Source organism: Pseudorasbora parva, chromosome 10, assembly GCF_024679245.1.
Source record: "Pseudorasbora parva isolate DD20220531a chromosome 10, ASM2467924v1, whole genome shotgun sequence".
Lineage (NCBI taxonomy): Eukaryota > Metazoa > Chordata > Actinopteri > Cypriniformes > Gobionidae > Pseudorasbora > Pseudorasbora parva.
In genome coordinates, this window is record NC_090181.1 from 5,510,492 (window position 1) to 5,537,500 (window position 27,009).

Genomic DNA, 27,009 nt, shown 5'->3' on the forward strand with positions numbered 1-27,009 from the left:
CTAACTTTACCCTTAAACTGACCCACAGCACCACACCTGTCCCTAACTTTACCCTTAAACTGACCCACACCACCACACCTGTCCCTAACTTTACCCTTAAACTGACCCACAGCACCACACCTGTCCCTAACTTTACCCTTAAACTGACCCACACCACCACACCTGTCCCTAACTCTACCCTTAAACTGACCCACACCACCACACCTGACCCTAACTCTACCCTTAAACTGACCCACACCACCACACCTGTCCCTAACTTTACCCTTAAACTGACCCACACCACCACACCTGACCCTAACTTTACCCTTAAACTGACCCACACCACCACACCTGATCCTAACTTTACCCTTAAACTGACCCACACCACCACACCTGTCCCTAACTTTACCTTTAAACTGACCCACACCACCAGGCCCTAACTCTACCCTTAAACTGACCCACACCACCACACCTGCCCCTAACTTTACCCTTAAACTGACCCACAGCACCACACCTGTCCCTAACTTTACCCTTAAACTGACCCACACCACCACACCTGTCTCTAACTTTACCCTTAAACTGACCCACACCACCACACCTGTCCCTTACCCTTAAACTGACCCACACCACCACACCTGTCCCTAACTCTACCCTTAAACTGACCCACACCACCACACCTGTCCCTAACTCTACCCTTAAACTGACCCACACCACCACACCTGTCCCTAACTTTACCCTTAAACTGACCCACACCACCACACCTGTCCCTAACTTTACCCTTAAACTGACCCACACCACCACACCTGTCCCTAACTTTACCCTTAAACTGACCCACACCACCACACCTGTCCCTAACTTTACCCTTAAACTGACCCACAGCACCACACCTGACCCTAACTCTACCCTTAAACTAACCCACACCACCACACCTGTCCCTAACTTTACCATTAAACTGACCCACACCACCACACCTGTCCCTAACTTTACCATTAAACTGACCCACACCACCACACCTGACCCTAACTTTACCATTAAACTGACCCACACCACCACACCTGACCCTAACTCTACCCTTAAACTGACCCACACCACCACACCTGTCCCTAACTCTACCCTTAAACTGACCCACACCACCACACCTGTCCCTAACTTTACCCTTAAACTGACCCACACCACCACACCTGTCCCTAACTTTACCCTTAAACTGACCCACACCACCACACCTGTCCCTAACTTTACCCTTAAACTGACCCACACCACCACACCTGTCCCTAACTTTACCCTTAAACTGACCCACACCACCACACCTGTCCCTAACTCTACCCTTAAACTGACCCACACCACCACACCTGTCCCTAACTCTACCCTTAAACTGACCCACACCACCACACCTGTCCCTAACTTTACCCTTAAACTGACCCACACCACCACACCTGCCCCTAACTTTACCCTTAAACTGACCCACACCACCACACCTGACCCTAACTTTACCCTTAAACTGACCCACACCACCACACCTGTCCCTAACTTTACCCTTAAACTGACCCACACCACCACACCTGTCTCTAACTTTACCCTTAAACTGACCCACACCACCACACCTGTCCCTAACTTTACCATTAAACTGACCCACACCACCACACCTGTCCCTAACTTTACCCTTAAACTGACCCACACCACCACACCTGTCCCTAACTCTACCCTTAAACTGACCCACACCACCACACCTGTCCCTAACTTTACCCTTAAACTGACCCACACCACCACACCTGTCCCTAACTTTACCCTTAAACTGACCCACACCACCACACCTGTCTCTAACTTTACCCTTAAACTGACCCACACCACCACACCTGTCTCTAACTCTACCCTTAAACTGACCCACACCACCACACCTGCCCCTAACTTTACCCTTAAACTGACCCACACCACCACACCTGCCCCTAACTTTACCCGCATCCCACCTCAGTATCAGCAAAAGTGTTTTACAATAAAATATACTGGAAAATTGTGCTAGAATGATCCGAGTAGCACAAGAAAACCAGAGAGTGTTTTGCCTTAGCCACGTCATTGTGTTTTGAAACTGAAAATGACATCACTTCATATGAGAAGCATGACAGCAGTGTGAAGTACAACTTCTCATATGACTACTTCTCACAAATACTGAGTATAAATGACCCCAGAAAACATCTGAGGCATTCAGCATCTAAACTCATGCCAGATACGGTATGAGCCAGCTGATGATGACACAACCACAGTAGTTCACATACACAACCGCCTCCATTAGCCACTTTTATCAGTCATTGCTCTATTTTAAGATCTCTCTGTGTTGGGATCAAAAAGGTCAAAAGTCAGAGCTAATTGCATGCCACGTCAACAAGAAAGAAAGAATGCATAACTCTTGTGCCTGTTAGAAGAGTTGACAATAACAGTCTCGTCTCTCAGTCCAACCTCTGTCTGTCTGGCCATTTGTCTGTATGTCTCTCCACAGATCCATCTGAGCAAGGAGAAAGATGGCATTGTGTTGGAGAGGGAAGGGCTCATCCTTTCTGTCGGCAGAGGAAGCTGGGGCAGAGGCAGGAACGCTTACACCAGCAATGACCTCACCGTCCTGGGCCGTCTATGGTTACCAGCAACAACAGGATTCCCGTAATGAGTGGGCGACGGAAAACAAGTTGGATATTGTTTAGGTATGTTTCAGGATGAAGCAATGAACAGCCTGAGGAATAAGTAAGCGAAGGAAAGCCGACGTGAGGAATGTGCTGTGTCAAGAGGAGCTGTGTTTGGACTTACCAGGGCCCCCGGAGTGTCTCTGTCACTCTATGCTCCCCAGACAATACAATCGAGACACAAGTCTGTCGCAAAATGCTAGATACAGCCAATAAAACAAAAGGCCTACGCAGGTAAAGTGATGCAATATTTACACTCTTTCTGAGTCATTCCAAGTCCTGTCTGCCTGGAAACCATCTCTTCCTCAGAGAGGACAATGGAAGCTTTCAACACACACTTTATTCTGTAACTTCATCATCACTACACACATTACACAGTAATGACATACCGACCACACGGTAGAGACTTGGGGTGTTTAAAATAGATTAATTTTCAATGAAGCAGAACCAACTGCATTCTCTTGAAACATAATATCATCCAATTTAATAGTAAAATGCTGTAAAAATGCTGCTCTAAACACCAGCTAATTGGTTAACTGTACGTTCCCTAAGTTTATAATCAATAAAATATTTTAATAGAGATAATGAAAATTGCAAACTAAACAGGATAAAGTTTGTCAAGACAAACATTGAATTGGCTTGAGAAAGCCGGACTAGAAAGTTTGACAAAGTTTTAAAAGCTTGAAGTTCGAAGTTCTTCAGTTTGACGAATGGACGGATGGACGGACGGACGGATATTCTAGGGTGCTACTATGCTATATATTTATACAATTTATAATCTATATAATTACTACATAATTTACAGGGAGAAAGCTCACATTAAATGGTTGTTCATTTAAATTTCCTTTTGTATCCATTATTATTATTATCATTATTTTCACAGTGTAGATATTTCTATATTATAGTGCACATGAATGTTGAATCATCTGAACAACAGCGTTATGTCAGTTATGAGTTGTATTATGCTATAATTACAGCATCAGATGTTCTGGGGGTTAGCTTAGAGGTCATTTAAAAGTGTCATATATAACAGATATATATATAAAAATTCACTTTAAATGACTTTCTCAGATGTAATTGACATTTGTCTCTTACAAATTCAGTTATTCTGAATAACAATGTAGCTTGACGCTTTGCTACATAGAGATCAATGCACTGGGGAACACTGAAAGAAATAGTTAATCTTATATAATATATATTTAAGATATTAATAGTTAGCAAGGTAGCTGCTGCATTTAGGTATTGGGTAGGATTAAAGGATGTAGAGTATGGTCATGCATTAATATATGCTTTATGAGTACTAATAAACAGTCAATATCCTAGTAATATGCATGCTAATAAGCAACTAGTTAATAGTGAGAATTGAACAAATAAAGTGTTACCATATTATGAATAGGTAAAGCAGATATTTAATCTGCACTGCAGGTCTTTATAAAGTCTTTTTTGTTTCTCTGCTACTATGTGGCCACACTGGGAGCATTTTAAGAGCGGAGTGTGAGTTCCTGCAGCTCGATCTGTCAGAGCCGGGCCACGGCTGATGTGCCGTGGGCGTGACGCCTCCGGGTTCAGTAACGCCCGAGAGGCACACCCAGTCCTCCTCACCTTCAGAACAAACCTCCACACACACACACACACACACACACACACACACACACACACACACACACACACACACACACACACACACACACACACACACACACACACACACGGCAAGAGCTCCTCTGACAGTTCCACATAATAATACAACAGTCACAACAAAATCTGTGGGTGAGCTAATTAAATGTTTGGAATTTGTTGATAAATCCTCAAGAGGACTTTCTGATACTGGGAAGATTGATGTCTTCTGCCATGAGCTTATAGCTTTCCAAATTTTGCACAAAAAAGGGGGACATAACAGGAAAACATGTAAAAAGGGAGCCAATGTAACGTAAGGTCTTGAGGTTGAACTCTTTAATACTTGTTTCTGTTTCTCTTTATAAGAAGACCTGTCATCTGAAATTCAGAGATAATTCTTTAGGGTACTGCTAATATTTAAGCACCTTAATATAATTTGTAGCGCCGCTGGCAATCAGCCCCAGTGAATAGCAATAAACTTGAGCAGCAAATTAAAGAGATGAAGAAGAAATATTTAGAGTATTAAATTAATCTGAGCTAGCGTCTAATTTGAGTGTGGGCAAGTGTTCAGTTTTCCTCATGAAGAGTGTCTAAAGAGTGCCAAGTTTAAGATCACACTAAATTGATTTTGTCATGTGTTAAAGCGGACTTGGCTGATGAGGTCCAGGATGTTCTCTTCATATGAACATGATGCTTTAAAAAAACAAACAAAGGCACATCCTACAAAAAAAAGCACTGCAACTCTAACAAACAAAGTGCAAGTAAGATACATTTAACAAGATAAAAGGAAACAAGAGAATTTCCCGAGTGGAAAAAATTGGCTTGACCTTACCATTCATACATAATAATGCAAATATACCCTCCCAAACACAAATCACTATCAGATCCCAATAATATTGTGTACCCACACGCACGCACACACAAACACACGCATGCACGCACGCACGCGCACACAGTTCATATCTGTCATTGGCTTTGCCATTAATAGCAGCATTAACTTTGGGATTTGCTGTAGCAGAACAGGAAGGAAGAGGAAGTGGTGGTTAACAAAGTGTGCCCAGGTTTGCCTGAGTTGCATTGTTGTGTGACGGGAGATGAGGTGTTCCTCAGAAGAGAGAACAGCAGATTCTATTAAAATTATTTTTACTGCATTCACTATTGGGCCTTCCATTCAGCATTTCCTTTCCCATGAAAGAGAAGAGATTATATTGAAAATAACTTTTAGTTGCGCTTTATTTTACAGTATGTGTACTTGCATGTACTTTACAAAGAAAATATAAGGTAATAATAATAAATGTACAGTTATATAAGGTTAGAGTTAGTACCTATACACCCAGTTATTGTAATTACTGTAATAAGCACATTGGACTGTAAAATAAAGTGTGTGGCGAGGTTGTCGAGCGAGAGACGTGGGAGGAGCGAGCGAGACCGGTGCGTGATTGAAGATGAGCGTCGCCTGCGAGCCATAAGGACGAGCAACACCAGTGAAGGACGAGAGAGGACCAGGCCTGGATTTTACCTTATGGTTTTGTTTATGTTTTATTATGTGTTTGCTCGTCAGTCGTCCATGAGGGGCCGCGTGTTTATCTATTAAAGTCGTTAAATGTTCGCCGGTTCCCACCTCCTTCTTCTCTGAACATACAAACTACGTTACAAAGTGCTACCAAATGTTTTCCATTCAATACTTTTACATTTGTTTGAGGAAATTTGGTAACACTTTAGTTTAGGGTCCAATTCTCACTATTAATTAGTTTAGCATGCAAATTACTAGGATATTGGCTGCTTATCAGTAATTATAAAGCACATTTTAATGCATGACCATATTCTACACCCCCTAATCCTACCCAATACCTAAACTTAACTACCTTACTTACTATTAATAAGCAGTAATAAGGAGTTTATTGAGGCAAACGTCACAGTTAGAAATAGTTAATTAATTAATAGTGAAGATCGGACCCTAATCTAAAGTGTGACTGAAAATATGATACCTTCTCATGAAAAACTCACTGGACTAATGCTAGGGTGTAGAGAGTGGTTGCCAGGGCATTGCATTGCAGTTTTGCCAAGTATTTTCAATGGAAAGTAGCTAAAGCCTGCTCAAAAATTAGCTAAATGTTGGTAGATGATGTAATGCGGAAACTGTCTGCATTTTTTCTCTCCGAATCCCAGCTCACATACTGCATTTTAACACAATATATAGCTGAATGTCCAACAAAGCTGTCCTAATTTACATATTTTCGGTCAGAAAACAGAAACGATATGATGTAGCGACTGACTACAGGTGAACCAGCAGTCCAGAAAGTTGCTATATGTGTCGCTATAGCACTCTTAGAAGAAAAGGTTCTATATCGGCACTATGGAGTTGGAACCCCTAAAAGATTCACTGCAAAAAATGCTTTTCTTACTTAGTATTTTTGTCTTGTTTCTAGTCCAAACATCTACACATTCTTAAAACAAGAAGTATTTACTAGACAAGCAAAAGTAATTGTCTTATTTTGGGAAAAAATAACTCAAAATTAACAGAGTTTTTGCTAAGATAAGAAATGCATTTTTTTGCAGTGTTCTATATAGAACCCTTTTTAAGTGCCAAAAGGGTTCTTTCTTATCATTATAGAACCCTTTTAGCATAAAAGGGTCTTTGGAGTATACTCAACTATACTTCTATATATAACCGTTTAAGGGTTCCAAATACGTAGCGCCGATAGAACCTTTTCTTCTAAGAGTGAGGGTTTTATGTATTCAAGCCTCTTTGGTAGTCTGGAGTCTCTCCCTTCTAAATTGAAGGACATTGAAAAAAAAGATTTCTTCAACCCATTTTATTAAATAAAAGTTGCAATAATATTTTTTTAGAAAGGAAACAGCACATTTATAATCTGCATAATTCAATGGCAAGAGTTCAGGAAGGGTTGAAGCAAGAACGAGGCATTGACATATCCAGTTCAACTGCTTTAACATGACAAAGTGGAGACAATTTGTATGGCTTTACTGTTTCATACCACCTTATTGTTTAGTTTGACCTCAATGGTCACCATGAAGTGGTGATCTCAAGTGAGCTTAAACTACACTAAATCTAAAGTAGTCCTTTGTTACTGCAAGTGCTTTTTTTGGCTCAAACCGGTTTTTCTGTGAGAGCTCCAGGATTATTGCACTTAAAGTCAGCAAATGGTGCCGAGATGCTTTCACACTCCCGCATATGTCTGGATTTATGGCAGTTGAGGGTATTTCCCAGCATACACTCATGGTTCAGGTGCAGACTAAATGCACATATTTACAATCATTACTTTGTTTGAACACTTCAAACTGCAGTTCAAAGCAGAATTCCTGGTGCAAGACCTGAAAGCAAACAGGGCTGGAGGATTGAAGGGGCTGAAATTACACAGGTCACTCAGGACAGAGAGTTACAACATTTAGGAAATTCCAGATGGGAAAATTGAAGAGGCTGGAGAAGCTACTATTAAAAAAAAGAGTTGGGAATGATAAAAATATAAATATTTAAGTGAAAGTGTTTGCCAGGCCAGTTAATATGACAGTGTCTTAAAGGGGACCTATGATGCCCCTTTTTAAAAGATGTTAAATAAGCCTTGGATGCCTGCAGAATCTGTAGTTTTAGCTCAAAATACCTCAGAGATCATTTTTCATAGCATGTTAAAATCGGCACTTTTGGGGGGTGAGAAAAAACACACTGTTTTTGTGTGTCCCTTTAGCTTCAAGAGCTCATGCTCCAGCAAACCAGAAACAACAGAACAGGACAATCTCACGCACGGGTCGGGCAATGATGGACAGCATGTAGAATGAGACAGGACATTTCCGAATGGTTTGTTGATTCATTTATGCAGCTGGTGTGGAGTTAACTATATTCAAGTCATTGATTGACATATATTAATCTAAAAATCGCTAGTATGGGAACTATTGTGAGATGAGCCAGAGAATATCTGCTGCATGAAGATTGAATGAGTATAATTTAGTTTAATTACGATTATAACTTATGTTGTCGTCTTGCTTTTATGACATGCTATTGCATTTGTGTTACGTACTGTATCACAATAAATGTGAAAAGATGGATGCGAGAGCTTTAGCAGACTCCCAAATTAAATTAAACATATGTCAGCTTTACCTTACAAAAGTACTTAAAGGGGGGGTGAAATGCTGTTTCATGCATACTGATCTTTTTACACTGTTAAAGACTTGGAATCCCATACTAAACATAGACAAAGTTTCAAAAGTTAAGGTGGACGTTTGATGGGAGTATTTCTTTGTCAAAAATACTACTTCCGGTTAGTCATAAGTTTCGGCAAGTTTTTTGAGATCATGCGTCCCCTTTGACGTTAATGGGGGCGGAATTTCCTTGTATGGGCCTTACGGACAATTCTACCGGAAGCGCGTGAGAGAGAGAGAGGGAGAGAGCGAAAGTAACAGGCTACGCCCATCAAAGCGCTGGCTTGTAGGATGCGCTGGACAGGTGATGTGCACATAACAATGTCACCAAAAAAGTGCGTTTTTGGTTGCCAGACCAAGACAGTCCTGCACAGATTCCCCAAAACCCCGCGTTAAGGCAACAGTGGATGGAATTTGCTTTTCCGGATCAGCAACTGAGTTGCGCGAATGTTTATATCTGTTCGCTGCATTTCGGTGCCGTCTGTTTCATAAACAAGGCCCAGCTCGACACAGGATTTTCCCGATCGCCTAATGCTGAAGGATGGAGCAGTCCCAACGATAAAGGTCCTAACGTTAGAACCGCAGGCTGTGAGTAAGAGTGCTTCAAATGTCTGTGTCTTTGCCTATGCTCATCAAGTAGCCCAAACATGATCACGTATAGCTAATTGATCAATGGAGCATGCAATGTGTAGTGCGTGTACATTTGTTTAGCTGGCCACTATATGTGTAACTTTATGTTTGTGTATTGTAAAAGCACTCCAAACAACAATACACAAAGAGGGGGGAAATATGTTGAACTAAATAAGCGCGCTTCTTCATTCAAATGCGCTACTATTCCGTGTCTTTCTATGTAAACACTAACTAATCCTGCTGTGCAAAACCGGTCCGCTTACTGTCTACACAAACCACGCGTAAACACACAAACACACGTGCACAACTGCACTTCCCACATGTACACCTTCAAAGACAAAAATACGACGATATAATTCAAGTATAAATATGTAAATAACACAAGTCGCTAAGCATATTATATAGTTAGTGTATATCGTACCACATACAGACGTCCTGCTCTAGTCGTTTTTGCTGCTGCTCCTGTTCAACTGCAGCCTCTGGGTCTGATTCCGGATCATAGATGTATGGCTGTATCTGATTAAAAGCCATATTTTTATTTTGAATAAAGTTTTTTTCCCGCTGTTAGGGATGACGCACTCGACTCAACACAATAGCAGCGCGCTGCTGCACACGTCATTATTTAGCTCCGCTCACACGACACGCCCCCACCCGCTCGGCTTTTTTCGGAAAGACTCGGAAAAGCGCATCTTTCTTATATAATTATAAAAAAAATAAAGACTTTTCGGAGATATGCAGGATGCAATGCTACTCTGTAGGTACTCAAGATTGACATTGACTGAAACTGAGTGTTTCACCCCCCCTTTAAGATTACAGAAATGGCAGACATGTCTATATGCTAATAGGCTAGATCAATGTGTGAGGGCGGGGCTTCTCCCTACAATTACATCATTGGAGGGGGAAATCAGAATCAGCTTGATTGAAGAGACTGATTTTGATTTATGCACTGTAAAAAATTATTTAGAAAAACAGTTACCTGGTTGCCTTAAAATTTTGAGTTCATTGAAATTAAAATTTTGAGTTAATACATTGAACATTTTTCGAGATTCGGCAACCTTTATTAAAATTTTAGTAAAAAATTAGTAAGCATATTGGGTAATTGTGTGTGTTTTAATTCTGATGACGCAGTGAAACATGACAAATAGTGCTATTTTCATAATTTATCACATTTTTTATGTGGTTCAGATACAAGAATATTTTGAGTTTCTATTTATTAAACAAATTTCCTTCATTGTATCAACTCAAATTTTTAATGTCAATAAACTAAAAATTAAGGCAACCAGGTTACTTACTTTTTTAAGTTAAACCAACAAAAACCAACAATTTTGTTTTACAGTGTGGGAATGTAAAAAATAAAATGTTTTAGTATTATAGAGTGGTTGTTCTCACACACTGCGGACACACATCAGTGTTTAATAGGACTTTAAGACTACAGGCTGCATGACTAAGTGTAAGACAAAGTCAGTCTTGTGTGTTTTCCACTTGGAATTCATTCAGGTTTTCTTCATCTTTTTTTCTTTCCTGGTAGAAATTTCTGAAAATTATCTCTTTACAACCTAATCTTGGTAGTAAATAAGATGTCTCCTGGGTTCAGGCCTTGTTCCAGTAATAGACTTAGTAAGTTCCCTGAAACTTGGGCAAATCAAAACAAGACCATACAGATAAAGCAATAAAACAATACAATCCCTTTAACTTTTACCAGAAGCAACTGTCACCGAATTAGGCAGTACATTAAACGGATAGAAAATTCTGTCCTCATTTTTTCCCTGTCATGCTGTTCCCAACCTGTAAGAATGTGGGTAACCAGACAGCTGACTTCCATAGTATGGAAAATAAAATACTTAGGAAGTCAATGGCTACCATCAACTGTTCACCCAACAATTTTCGAAATATCTTCTGTGCTCAGCAGAAGAAATAATCTCATACAGGTTTGGAATGACTTGATGATGAGTAAAACAAAATTTTCATTTCTTGGGGGAACTGTCCCTTTAAGACTTCTTTATCACTTTAACACTTCCAGGCATTGGTGTCCTGCTGCTGTTCCCAAAATCTCTCCGGCCGACACTCTTCCCAGCAGTTTCCTGGTCAGTATGAACGGTGTATTCAGGCAATGCCAAAACAAAACCCCTCCTGCCTCTCTATTGTCAATGCTTCATCCTTCCCATGATGCCAACTGACTCGTAAAAAGAGAACTGCCGGTGTGATTGCCAGAAGCAGGCTTAAAAGAACTTTAGGGCAATTACAGACAATGAAATGCCCCTCCGTGGGGTTTGATGGGAAATTATGTACCCAGAGGGAGGCGGAGGGTCAAATGGACATAAGAAATTAACCATACAGGGATGACACAATATGCATTAATTGTAACTCTGTGATACTAACTCTAAGATACTAACCCTACATTTATAAAGCTACGGCTTCATTAGAGGAATTTACCTTTAGAATGGCAAAAGGAAGGGTACACAATTTACATAGATATATTTTCCATTTAATAGCAAGCATACAATTTTAAACATAAGCATACGATTATAATATATACGCCTAACACAAAATCCATCATAAATGTTGAATTATATAGATATAAATAATAATTAAAAAAATTAAATTGACCTAAAAGAAACAAAGGAATATTTATGCACATTTTAGGATATCGCATTAAAAAAAACACTAAAAGGAAATTTCAAAATGTGCAAAAATTCTAAAAATGTGCATATAAAAATATGTACTCAATTGAGGCCAATAAATATTTTATCCGATAAGAATACATTTGCATAAACTATGATGAAAACACATTTGAATAAAGAATAATTTCCTCGAAGCGCAACAAAACCCTCATGTGACGCTGCCTCAACAGAGGATGTGATTGGATAACTAGACTAACCAGCGGACCAATCGCATCACAGCATCTCAAATGTTGGTTTGATCGTTCTGAGCCAAAGTCTGTCATCAGAATAATTTGGTGTAATTGGAGTCTCACATGATCGCGTTCACAAACACCAGCATCCGAACGCAAGAGAACAAGTCAAGTCACCTTCATTTATGTGGCGCTTTTTACAATATAGATTTACAGAGATAATAGGAAATGAATGGAAGAGAGATAACTTGGGCTGTACATCTGAGACACAAGTCATTTATGATGGAGGAAAAAAGAGCCGCAGTTTCTTCGTCGATAGATATTTTGCACCAATTTCCCAGGAAGTGGTGATTTTGTTCTCTTGAACACAGGGAGTGGAAAATGTGCTTTATTTGCAAATGTTTAATGCAATACTCCCATTTAGAGCAGAAGTTAAGTTCACAACCTTGGATGGAATCATAGATTCAGAGTGATTTTAGCTGTAAGTTTGTCACACACTGTAGTAGATCTAATTCAAAATTAGCTGTTCACAGCGGCATTCAAAAAGCATGTGTCACACGCTATAGATGTAATTAAAAAATGAACCTAACAAATGTGTAAGGTCAAATGTTTTTCCCAGAATAATGCAGTGAATGACACATCGCCAATGCAAATCCGCTGATTACAGTTTAAATGTACTTGTAACAGTGGAAAAAAAGCTTGAATCTTAACTCTACTGTCTAGGGTTTCACATGTTCAGTCATTTAGTGTTATTGACCTTACACCATTCAATAGTCCCACTATGATATTAGGTTACAATGCCTTTTAAACCTGAAGCTCTTTAACAAAGTGTGGGTTGCACCGCGGTCGAAACAAGGTCACACAAAAACGTGGAATATAGCAGGATTATGCGTTGCATGAATCATTAATATAAGCCTAAACAAGACATCACCACAGGCTGAGATGTGTGCTGTCTAGACTGCAGCCTCGATTCTCCGAAGCCCGGTGAAACTTCCTTTGATCTCTCCAGTTTTCCCATGGCTAACGTCAGATGTTCCATCCCAGAGCTTAGACCACTGTCTCAGCCACCTCACCACAATTAGCTGCTCTTTCCTCAATGGCCAGAAAAGCCACTAATTAAAATGAAAAGCAGCAGAGCTCTGTATAGTGCTGCTGCGGCAGTGTTAGTGTTTGGCGAGGTTAATTAAAGACACTAAATGGAGGCATGGAGCAGATAGGCACCCCTTACTCACGTGTAAATAAACGCAGATGTGCTTTACTTTCACTCTCATTCTGCTTCTCAGGAGACACAACATTCACACATAATATTTTTGTTTCAGTTATAGAAAAAGGTCTGTAAATGGGATGTCAAGGTGATGAAATAACATTTAAATGAGTCATTATCAAACAGAAACTGGACTTTTAAGGTCCTGTTATATACTCTTGGCAAAGTTATTTTTTATTCCCTGCTAAGGGATAAAAAAAGTTTCCTAACCCTAACCCTTCCTGAGCAACGGTATAATGTTTGCAAACACACCGATGCCACCCACACTTCTGAAAGCAGCATTTACTGTCGATATCTAAATATACTGCACCCTTCCTCTTAAAAACAAAAATGACAGAGGTGAGAAAACAGCAGTTAAGAAAGCATTTTGTGACAGTGTTTGTTTGTTTGTTTGATATGTTTGTATCGCTGCAATTTACATTGTGTCGCATTCAATAAGAAATATAACTTTAATTTCTACCATAAAGCAGCTCTCCAGTGTGTTCATGTTTTTACATGTGTCTGACTTCAACGGACTGAACAGAAAAAAAGATTAACTGGAGAAGATTTTCCGCATCAAAGAAGGCGGAGCCCCAGAGCCATACTGACCTACATAATGACCACAGTATTTACAAGTAGGTGTGAACTTTTTTGTAAAGTTCCCTTTTGCAAACTGTTTCAAACCTTTTGTTTTCAAAAAAACACTTAATTTCTCATAAAATATATCAGGGCTTTAATTGCTAATTGATGCCTGGCTTCCTAAACCCAAATGTTGAGGGGAGTACCGTCACTTAATCATAAACTTTCCACCAAATTGTGCAAGTGAATGGTCTGGCTAGAGGAATTATGTAAGACTGGAATAAAGTATGGTTTTTGGCACTCATCACAACATGCTGAATCACTTTGGGTCACTCTTACATTAGACTGCAGGATTGGCCAGTCCTGTTCTGAATATATATATATATATAAAAACAAGAACAAAACCCTTTTTTTAAGGATTTAAGGATTTTCATGTTACTTTAAAACAGCACCCATTCATCTGCGCTGTTTTATTTTATTTTTTAATGATTTTTATTTTATAATGATTAGTCATTTATGCAGTTGTCATTTGATTTTTTAATTTAATCATCATTTATTATTTTTTATTATAATTATTCATGTCATTCATTTTATGTTTTTATATTACAAAATGTCTGCTCAATCGTTGTGTAATCTCTTGTGTGATTTCAAAGGGATGTTTGTCTTCATGAGATAAGGGTTTTTAATGTCATATGCAGGTCAATATTGTGATTTGTGAAGCAGTAATTTTCCATTGCTTTTCCTTGTTGGATTTGCACTGGTCAGATGAAGTACGAGCACTGAAACATATGCAATCAAGATTATTGGTAACACTTTAGTTTAGGGTCAAATTCTTACTATTAACTAGTTGCTGCTTATTAGCATACATATTATTAGTATATTGATTGTTTATTTGTACACTATATTGCCAAAAATGTTGGGACTCCCACCTTTACATGCACATGAACTTTAATGACACCCATTGTTATTCCGTAGGGTTTAATATGGAGCCGGTCCACCCGTTGCAGCTCTAACAGCTTCAGCTCTTCTGGGAAGGCTTTCCTCAAGGTTTAGGAGTGTGTTTATGGGGATTTTTGCCCATTCTTCTAGAAGCTAATTTGTGAGGTCAGGCACTGATGTTGGACGAGAAGGCCTGGCTCTCAGTCTCCGCTCTAATTCATCCCAAAGCTGTTCTATCGGGTTGAGCTCAGGACTCTGTGCAGGCCAGTCAAGTTCCTCCACACCAAACTCCCTCATCCATGTCTTTATGGACCGATGCTTTGTGCACTGGAGCACAGTCATGTTGGTACAGGAAGGGGCCATGCCCAAACTGTTCCCACAAAGTTGGGAGCATGAAATTGTCCAAAATGTCTTGGTATGCCGAAGCATTAAGAGTTCCTTTTACTGGAACTAAGGGCCAAACTCAACCCATGAAAAACAACCCGATACCATAATCTCCCCTCCACAAAACTTTACACTTGGCACAATGCAGACAGGCAAATACCGTTCTCCTGGAAACCACAAAACCGAGACTCATCCATCGAATTGCCAGATAGAAAAAATGTGATTGGTCTCTCCAGAGAACATGTCTCCACTGCTCTAGAGTCCAGTGGTGGCGTGCTTTACTCCACTGCATCCCACGCGTGGCATTGCACTTGGTGATGTAACCACTTGGCTGAGTTGCTGCTGTTCCCAATTGCTTCCACTTTGTGAGGAAATTTTACAAATGGACTTATTGCATAGGTGACGATCTATCCGGTACCAAGCTTGAGTTCGCCGAGCTCCTGAGAGCGACCCATTCTTTCACTAATTTATGTAGAAGCGTCTGCATGCCTAGAGCTTGATTGCATACTGTGGCCATGGAAGTGATTGAACACCTGAATTCAATGACTTGGAGGGGTGTCCCAATACTTTTGGCAATATAAAACATATTATTGTCTTATTTTGCATGACTTTATTCTACATCCCCTAATACCTAAACTTAACAACTACCTTTCTAACTATTAACAAGCAGTAATCAGGAGTTCATTGAGGCAAAATGCCATAGTTAATAGTGAGAATTGGACCCTAAATTAAATTGTGACCAGATTATTTAATAAACTGCTCTTTTTATCATCATCACTGCTTCTGCTCTTCCCGGGCTTTCTTTGTCACATTCTCACGCTAATAGAAGAACGTTTGGTTACCAGACAAGACTTGCTGCTGACAGGTTTTTCTGGTTTTGGATTCCAGACAAAACACATCTTTTAACAGGATCTGGTTGTCAGATCTGATTTTTTTGACGAGGAGATCCATCCGATCTAACAGTTTTCTAACAAAATGAATGTACGTCAGCCTGCTCAGTTTTAATGCTGGGGAGCTAATTCAGTCATGCATGTCCTCCTGTCTATTTGAACGGGTTGAAAACAATTTTCCTTTTCAATAATGCCATACGAACATGCTGTTCTTCTTTAACTCAAATCAAGCTTTAAAAAAAATCTTCACTTTCAGGGTCAAGCTAATGTGCATAAATGTTCTAAAGTAAGGATGAGAGCATTGAACTAGCAATGAAAAAATCATGGGTTTGATTCCCAGGGAATGCATTTAATGCAAGATGTCTTGGATAAAAGCATCTCCCAATAGCAATGTAAATACTGTATGCAAATGTAAAAATGCAATTGGTTCTTTCCAGCACATTCTCTCCTACAGCCATTCTGCTGAAGGATACAATTTCTCCCATTCATTTTTCAATGAGTGGCCCGTCTCATTTTTAAGTTATTTTAACCCTTCATGTTATTCTTAACTGGTATTTGGTACAGATATCTGTTCGCCTGCTCTGTATAGTGCACTCTTTGACCTTCATCAAAGAAAGTGCCAAGGCTTGAGGCTCTCAGGTGCTATTTTAAATGAAAAGTATCTGAATGAAATTGCTACAGCCGCTGCTGTTAGGAGCTCGCTGAGTCATATTGTGTCATGCAGTTATTTCACAGCTAGCCAAATCAAAATTATGATCTCTGTGGTAGTAACTCATAAGTGCTCAAACTTGAGGAATATGTTAATATAAAGAGTAAAAAGGAGCCTCAGGGCATCTTGTTAATGGTGTACTGCATTGAAAATGTGTTTTTTCCCCATGCTTTTGCCTAAAATTTGATAAAAGTCTTAATGCGTTCATGCATATCAAGACCGGTTTGGCACCGAATATCACTGGTTTTCGTATATCTTGTAACAGATCACTGATATCAAACCTGCAGTTACATGTCTTCACACCCCATATTTTAATATTTTAATGTGTAATCATTTTAAACTTTGGTCAGTGCCTCACACAAAGCTAGCATTTGGTTTCAGAAGAAGCACACATATAGAGTACATTTGCGATACTTTTGTGTGTTTTCAACATTTTCAAAGCTTCACCAAATTTGCCAATGATAACAGAATTTTCACTTTTGGGGAAACTTTAAGAGCAATCTCTGAGAAGACAGTTCATAATTTGTCTTTAAGCCAGATATTTACAAAATGAAAACTTCAAAACGATATGTCAAAAATCAAAAAACAGTATAAGGACACTAACTTTACTCTAAAATAGAAACAACTACATAAAAGCCTTTATGCATAAGGTATTCATTATATATATGGTGCATTGCATTATATCTTTGCATTAGTAATTATAACAAAAGTTAAAAAGCATTATAATATTCACAGATTCCTTGTTGTATCTGTTTTTAATGTATTAAGTGTATTATAATGTATTATAACTGTGGTTACAATTATTAATGAGACCACACAATGAATTATAGGTGCATTACAAAGCATAATTAAGGCATTCAAATATTTTTATAATGCATTATACATAAAGACTTTAAGTAAAGGGTTATCAACATTTCTTTTCACACCTAAGTAAATCATCTGGTGTCAGCATTTGAGGTAAACCCACCATTCGAGACATGGAAACAAAATGGTGGTTAGCAGCTAATAATACTTGTGACAGACTGTAAACAAGCCCAAGTTTAGCTGAGACATCAGGAATTCCTCACAGCAGTGTGAAAACTGGGCGATATTACATGTAGCTGGAAAACAAGCCCGTGTCCAGCATCTGAACGCTGGTGATGGGAAATTAGAATCGCCAAATGTATAACGGTGGGAACAAGTGTGGATATATTTGTTGTTAGCATAGCAACATGTTAATGTCAAAATGACAATTGTGCCTTATAAAGTGCCTGTCGGAAATAAACTTGGAGAAGGGAGTAAATGGAAGACGTATAAAAATCACATGTTTATAAGTGTATATTATGTGGTAAACGACGTGTATATCATACTTTATATATGAACTGAAATTCACCCGCCACCTTCTTTTAAAATGAAACACAAGGACTCTCCAACTTGTGATCTCTGTGGTAGCTACACAGTCTCTGTCTGATCATAATGTTATAAGTGCTTGTACTTGAGGAAGTAATATTACTAAGCCAATACTAAAAGCAGAGAGAAGCATCAGGGCATCTCTGTTGTATATGGTGTATTGCATTGTATTTATGCACATGAAGACAGGTTTGACGGCAAATGTCACTGGCCTTCGTACTTCGAAATGATTTCAAACCTGCAGTTACATGTCCTCACAGCCCATATTTGAATGTACACAAACGCAAGGACTCTTCGACCTGGTTCCAGTGATTGTAATGGTAAACTCCCTTAAAGTGACCCGTCGCTAACGGCCATGTGGGTGGGATGGCACTTTGTAAAGGCGTTAAGGTGCTCACTTTCATTTAAAATGACCTTCTTCACGGTTTCTGCAGGTTTTATGAAGGCAAATGTAAGACCTTTTTAGGACCAATTAAATAAAATATAAGGAATAAATTGAAGGGAACACAAAACATAAATAACCTCTAAATGTAAATGTCTATCAAGCAAACATTAAGTTGTATAACAACATTTAAAAGTTTGGAAATACAATTTCCAATAGATCTCCATTACTTTTTACTTAATTTTACAAACAAACAAAAACAAAAAACAGCTTAAAGTTTGAATAGCTCTGCTCACAAAAACACTAGAATATGGAAATAACTTTTACTGTTCAGTCAGATCACACTGCAAAAAAATTATTATTTTTTACTAGTTTTGATTTTGTTTTCCAGTGAAAATGTTTTCTTAAATTAAGATACATTTACTTGAGAAGCGAAATGATATAAGAAATCTTTTTAAAGTGATTTTATGATTAAAACAAGAATATCTGAGTAATTTTTATACCCACTGAAATTGTTTTCAGCATAAATTCAGTTAATTTTGTTAAATTTCAGTAAACAAGACTTCAGTATACACACATATATACACACACACACACACACACACACACACACACACACACACACACACACACACACACACACACACACATATATATAGATAGATAGTTTTACTCCATTTTAATGGTTAAATTAAATTGTATTAGTCAAAAAGCATGTCTAATTAATTTAACTCATGAAACATACAATTTAACATTTTTAACTTTAATTTAATTTAACCAATTCTTTTTAGAGCCTTATAATATACGTTTTATTTTTTCTCAAATTCAGCTTATTTTTTACTTAATTCTGTGTTTTGCATTTTGGGTGAACTATTTACTCACCTGAGTGTGAGAAAATGACAGATTTTTTCATTTTTGGGTAAACTAACCCTTTAAGTGTACATATTCATCCAAAATTTTACAAATCCCATGACCTTCCACATTATATTCCATATAATTCCATTTTTATGAATGAATTCTGCAATTCTGTTCACGTTTTCCGCATCATCGCTGAAATCACAGAGCCCTAATTTAATGCCATGATATTGAATTCGAGACTTTCTGCTCCGATTTAAGGACAAATTAGGTCAAATTAAGACCTTTCTAAGACCCGCGGAAACCCTGCTCTTGTGCAGCGTCCACTTGCCCTTTAATGGCACAAAGATGACATTTAAAAATGTGCAGAATGAGATGCTGACTATGTGCGACGTTCCAAATCATTTTCCTGTAAGGTTCTAGAATAACACATAGGGAGCTGTCTATACAGCAAGGCAGCTCACTAGGTTTTGGAACAGAGCTGCATATTAAGGTGTGAAAGATCAGGACGCAAGAGGTCTTTGTTGATCTTGAGTCTCTCACACGGTAATGTGAAAATGATCAGCTTGCAGGGGAGGCACTGACAGACAGAACGAACCAGCAGAACCGTCTGGGAAGGATGAAAGCAAATAAGATGAACAAGCCAGAATAAGAGCATTTAAAACAAATTAATACCTGTTTTTGGACATTATGTTTGCCAATGATGTGGCATACTAATATCCCCAGGCCTTTTGGATCATTCGTGTTTGGTTACACATAAATGAAAAAAAAATCCAGCTTAGTGCAGAATAAACAGGATGAAGAACAAGACAGAGGGATAGTGGCTGCAAACCAGTGATAGAAAAATATCCCTGGAAAAGAGACCAGCCACACACACACACACACGGGCAGAGCGAAGCCCTGGCAGCACAGAGGTGCTTCCCCCCCTCATGTTTTCAGCTGCATTTAAGAGACGGTGAGCAATAGTCACCGTCTCACAGACTCTGACATAAGCAGGGGATTTTTTCATTCTGTTCCTTCTTAAAAATAGCCTGGAGGACAGCTTTAAGCAATCAGTGTATGAGGAGTCTTAACAACACAGTCCAGACAACTCTAGACCTTGCACAAACATCATCTCTGATTAGTATTGGTCAATACGGATTCATTTAATGCACCATAAGAGGAATCTGGTGGTTATAAAAGGGATCAAATAGAACAATCAAGAAAGCAAAAGGTGATGATGGACTGGTTTCTTATGAGGTTTGAACCAGCATCCAGTAATAACACATTTGATAAGTCACCCACTAGGAAAGCGAGTGTTTACCTACACAAACTGTGATTTGAGAGGCAGAACAGCAGCTCTGGAATGCTGTGAATCTGTCAAATTTCTCAAGTGCACATGAACTTCGTCTCTGACCACCAGCTCTTCAGAAATAATAGAGTTAGGTTTGTTGCATATTTCCAAATAAATAGATTACGATCTACAAAGTGTGGTAGAGAGATGAAAATATGTACAGATAAAATAATAAAGCACACAGATATATGTATTCACAAATAAAGTAAAATTTGGAAATAAAATTACATTTAACTATTTTTGTATCTCACAAACTGTGTTATTTTAGTTTCTTCAAGATATTTTTTATTTTAACATTTTCTGTTTTCATTTTAGTAATTTCTACTTTTGTGTTTTTGTCTTTGTTATTAGTTATTGTATTTAAATTTGTTTATATTGTTTTTATTTTATTTAAAAATTAAATGTTGCATTGGCAAATAGCTGAAATTAATAGCTGAGTTTATTTTATATTTTATTTCATTTAACATTAATTTATTTCAAGTAAAAAGATGCTTTTTTATGGTTTAGTTTTAATTAACTATAAAAACCCTGATCGCAACCATGAAACATTTCTAGTATCAAGATATGCACACAAATCCGCACAAAGGTGGACTATTCCCGCTGTCCCCTCAAGTCAGATATTTGCAAATCAAATTTTATTTGTGAATTTATACTTCAGTAATTTTTGTTTTATTTACAAATTTGACAAATATTTATTGGGACATTTTATTTATGCAAAATATGCAACAATTCTAACCCCATAAAAGGATCCTACAGATTTCCCATTTTAAAATTCCAATAATATCCAGACTCAAATCTCCAAACCTCTCTGTAGATTTTTAGATGATATTTAACATAAATGGTTCACACAGCATTATTTTCAGCTTTATATTTGGTATAGTTGTTGCATTCCACGCCTGTCCCGGACTCCATTTCCCAGAATCCTCCCTCTCCCTGCCTCACACCTGAACTTCACTCCCTCATCACTCCCCTTTTTTATCTCACTTCCCTGCACTCCTTGTCCGATCTCATTGTTTTTATGCCTGTGTAGCTGGTTGTGTTTGATTTATTTAAACCCAGCTATTATTTGGAAGCTCTGATTCTGACTCTTCCCTGCTTCACCCACGTTTGTAACAATAGTAGTCATCTGTGAATATTTTCATTTTCTCAAGTGAAAACAAACAGAGCCCCTAAAAGAAAAAAAATGTACAGACTTTTGCATGCACACAATAAACTGTTTTCAAGAACTAAACACGCTTCACATGCAGGCTTACGCATTACAATTTCTAGTTGTATATATACTACAATAACCTGTTTCCTTTGTGTGTGCGTCACTGCCATCTTACTGTGAAGAAGACAAGAGCATGGTGCACATGAATTAATAGAGATCTATTTGCTCAAAATATGGCTTTTTTTAGGGTAGTACATCTAATATCAAGAACTAATGTCCGATTTAACACATCCTCTGTGGAGAAACCATGACACAAAATGGCCTGATGGATGGCACAATAGGGCTGTGTGCATTGTCCTATTGCCAAGTTCAAGGGTCTATAAAAAAAGACTGGTACTGATAAAAAATTAAAAAGAAATTGTTAAAAATGTGGCTTTTGTTCATATTTCAAGGACTTGGGCCTCCTTTAACGCATCCTCTGTGGCGATGGAGAAATTATGATACGAAATGGGCTGATGGCACAATACGGCTGTGTGCATTGTCCTATTGGCAAGTTCAAGGGTCTATAAAAAAAAGACAGGTACTGTAAAAAAGTGTCCAAAATTTGGCTTTCGTTAGGGCAGTATGTCATATTTCAAGGACTTGGGGTTGCTTTAAGGCATCCTCTATGGCAACGGATAAATGATGAAATGAAATGGGCTGATGGCACAATACGGCTGTGTGCATTGTCACCTTCGCCATGTTCAAAGGTCTATAAAAAAATACTGGCACCATAAAAATAAAAGAAAGTGTTCAAAATGTGTCTTTTATAAGGGCAGTATGTCATATTTATATATTGTCCTAGTATATGACAAGTTTAATGGTTTCTCGTGCGCATTGTCTGTGTTGTTTTTTTTCCCGATTTTTTTCATTTTTGCAAGGGTCCAGAGACTCTGAAATATGGCACTAAAATATTGTGAGAAAGAAAAACGTATAACCTGTATCACTAAAGAATCACTAATCAAACATCTGCTATGAAAACACACTTCTTAAATATTTCTTAATTTTCTATTGTAGAAAAGTATTAGTCTGGAAATAGAAATATTTTTCAATGCACTGCTTTCCAATTGTCCATACTTTTCCAAACTACGTAGGAACCCTGCCCATAAAAAAAACACAATCGCTAAGCATGCGGCACACTGTTTGTGTAGAGATCCACAGTGGCTCTTTATGCCAAAAAAAGATGTTCAGTAAACACAACAAAAACTAAATCAACAACATGACTTAATGAAGAACTAATGTTTCAAAGCCTATACCTAGATGCTTCTTTTCGAGTGTGTTGTGAGAGCAGTAAAGCCTTTGGTGCTAATTGTGCAATCCTAAAAGCGGCACCAGAAGAACGACAGTGTTAAGTGCAGACGTAAACGCTTATGTAATTCACCAACACACTCTCTTCAGAACGCTGGAAGCCCCGCAGGTCAAATCTGGCTGCTGAGTCGACCACGCACATCGATACCAGCCATCTGATTTAACTAACTGCACTAAAGGAAGTTAAAACAGCTGAAAGCTCTGCTGCACCGCTACTTCAAAGATATTCAATCATAACTGAGCCATTGTTCTGTCTTCTTGGGTATATTTCTGTACAACCGAGTTTAGCCTGCAGCTAACACATTTTTGGTTCACTGGAGATTTGAGATTTTTTTTTTACAGCGACCCTAAAGCAAGCATAAACACTTCACTAAAACAAGACTATTTTTATTTGTCAGATTTTGTTAAATGTGTTCTCTCTGAACATAGAACATCTACATCGAATGCATGATGCTGGGGGAAAAAAATCTTGCACATTTCTGTCACCTTACTACTATTTATAACCACAATATTTGTATATTCTGTCTACTTAGCAACTGTTCTGTAACACAACATTGATATAAAAGCTCTATATTTAGAATACAGGAAAAGGCATCATATAATTATAATCTTAATACGCACCGGGAGCTCAGATGGTTCAGGAAGGAAGTCAGCATCTTCTCCGAATATAAAGTCAGGGGGCAGTTCTGGGTCACTGGCATTAAAGATGATGTCCCCTGTAAGAAGAAACCACACAGAGTTAATCACACAGTTAATTACTTCATAAACCATTTAAAAAGAAACACTTCAGAGATTTACAACCAGTTCTGTCATAAAACCTTTATAAACAACCATGAAGATGTACTGCAGAATGTAAAAATCATCTTTGGTCTGTGTTTTGTTCATATTGTATTCGAAGCGCACCAGAGTTGGTTTAGAAGCGAGTCGAAACCCATCTTTTTAGGGGTCCCAGTCCACTTGCACACCAGGGTTCAGATGCCAACGTTCACACTTATTCGAATGAGCCGCACTAACAGAGCAATCGCACCAGGGTTTGAATTAATCCAACCAAACATGCCAAGTGTGGACACACCAATAATCAAAGAGATCTGGACTTCAGATGTCTATATTTGATATTTATAAATGGCACTTATGGTGCTTTTCCACTGCATGGTACAGCTAACATTTCCATGTATGCTCTTTGTGTAAAAGATAACAGTTGCATGGCTGTTTATCAATGCCTGATCCCTTTAGACCAAACAATCAATGTCAGTAAAGAATATTTTGTGTCCATGGCCTAATGGCACTTGTGCTAAACTCACAAAGGGCACTGTAGTATCACTAATGGACGCAAGCAAATTTTTAAATCTATAATGTTCTGATATAAATATTGTTGGACTGGTGTTTCTCGTTTGAAGGGCTTTATCTGTAGTGTAGTTTCCTAGAAAGTGAAGATTTTGTTTTCTTGAACACATGCGATGCACCAATTTTGCGCAAAAGATACATTGTAGCTTTGAGTGGAAACACAGCTATTTTTAACTATACCAGCAGTCCAAAGGAACATCACTCTCAAAAGGTACACGAGGTAAAAACTCTTTCAAAGTGGATTGCAATACCTTTCAGGGAACAAAGATGGGTACAAAAAAATTACCTCTCCAGAGCATGAAAAAGTACAAAGTCTATTTATTTCTTTGCCATTATTAAAGGGTTAAAAATAAAAATGTAAATGGTCCAAATATGAAAATTCTTTGTTCCAAACAAGAAACGTAAGACCTTCGTTCATCTTCGGAACACAAATTAAGATATTTTTGATGAAATCTGAGAGCTTTCTGAACCACACATAGGCAGCAATTAAATGACCACTTTCAAGGCCCAGAAAGGTAGAACAAACATTGTTAAAATAGTCCATGTGACTAAAGTGGTTCAAACCCTTTTTTTTTTTAATGCTATTTTTTGCTATTTTAATCCTAATGCTATGTCATGCCTTTTGACTTATTTACACTGTTAAAGAATTGGATTATCGTGCATGGCCAAAAAAAATAAAAAAAATAGTTGCAAGTATGACAGAGTATTTCTGTGCCAAATACATTTCTTCGGGATTTGAATGAGGTTTTCAGAAAGTTATTCTTGAGAATAGCCCTGTATAATGTCATTGTTTGTTCCCGGTCATGAGTGAAAAACGCAGGTGGTGAGTGAAGCTGCATCAGATGTCTGTGTTTTGTTGGTCGTCGGCCTGTAAGTGCATATGATGTAAACAACACCAACGTATAGAATCAAAAGTTATCCAGGAATAATGCCATGATGTACTGTGTGTGTGTGTGTGTGTGTGTGTGTGTGTGTGTGTGTGTGTGTGTGTGTGTGTGTGTGTGTGTGTGTGTGTGTGTGTGTCTTTAGCTCCGCCCACTGCACGCCTCCACGAGTTTGGCTGTTTTCGGAAACCACTTGTACAGCGTATCTGTCGTTTATAAATCTGATAAAACGAAAGACTCTTCCGAGATATGAAGGATGCAGTACTTCTCGATGGGTACTCAAGATTAACTTGAGCAGAAACTGTGCGTGTTATGCACCCTTAAAATGTTATGAAACAAGGAGAATACTTTTTGTGCACATAAAACAAAAAAAATAACTTTATTCTACAATCTCTTCTTTTCAATGTCATTCTCCAACGATATTCACATAGTAAACATTGCAGCGCCTCCTGGTCCTACGGTCTAGCATCAGCATCACACACATTTTCGTCGTGCTTATGTGAACAGCGTCAGCCAATACAGAGCTGGTGTTCTGACGTAGAACCCAGAAGTGCTGCACTGTATTTTGTTGGAGAATGACGTTGAAGAGAAAAGATTGTTGAAAGTTTTTTGATTGAACCACTCGGGTCTCATGGACTATTTTAATAGAAGAAGGGGTGGTGGTGGGATGCTGACAGGAAGATAAATCAGCTGTCTATATACACCTCCTATCATTGATTAACTGATTAGTTTAATGTGCTCCTCTTGTGTTCAATTTAGGTTTAATTATCTGAGCCTGCTCCACCTGTGTTTACTTAGATTTAATTGTCTGCGTGTGTTTCTCCCGAAATTAGTTTATAAAACTTCAAGAAAATTATACTAAGTTAATGTTTCATGAATAAGCCTACATCAGTTGAAAAAGTCCAATTAATTAATAAAACTATTAATTAAAGCTACTAACTAATGATGTTAAGTCCAGTCTGTTTCACATAGAAGATGTGGTAGCACACAAATCTTTTCTATTTAAGGTTGACATTTAACTTTCAATGTACTGAGTAACAAAAGAACTCAAATATCATGTTTCAAGTGATTTTGTTTAAGCATTGATTTGTGTAGCTTAGTTCCTCTCAATAACATAACACTGAAGATTTGAAACTATGCTCAAATAATATGCATTTCTATTTATTTGCTGTAGCATTCTGTTTTGTTTCTTTCTTTCTTTCTTTCTTTCTTTCTTTCTTTCTTTCTTTCTTTCTTTCCTTCTTTCCTTTTTTCGCTCCTCTGTCTTTGCCATGGATAAAAAAAACAGACCAAAACAAACACAAGGCAGTAATTTTCCACAGATGGAGCATAGGGGGAAAGAGCCTGGATGATGTTTGTCATACATCTGTCACATCTGACAGCATCTTGGAAAAGCTGTTGCCAAATATCTGAAAAGAGATTGCAGTGGAAATGTTGGGCAAATATGCAGCACTTCCCAAATTTACACCCTGGGGGCAGTTGAGGTGGGTACAACTCGAGAAACATAATACCAGCTGTGGCAAACTCTTGAGAGGAGCAGAAAGCCTGAGGACTGGACGCGCTCTCTTTGCATGCAAACAACAGACAGTCAGCACTCCTGCCAGAGCAATAGTTTCACAAGTAAACAATCAGCATTCTTCCTGGAAGTACGGCAACAGAAAGAAAAAACGAGAGCGGGCA

At 38.3% G+C, this 27,009-nt stretch overlaps 1 protein-coding gene across 1 annotated transcript in view; it reads right to left on the reverse strand.

Moving 5' to 3' along the window:
* Positions 1 to 27,009, reverse strand: part of babam2 (BRISC and BRCA1 A complex member 2) — a 125,772-nt gene that overhangs the window by 85,818 nt on the left and 12,945 nt on the right. Inside the window, exon 4 of the mRNA XM_067454949.1 lies at positions 23,723 to 23,817. Within this exon, the coding sequence (XP_067311050.1) occupies positions 23,723 to 23,817 (95 nt within the window). The remainder of the gene's footprint in view (positions 1 to 23,722; positions 23,818 to 27,009) is intronic.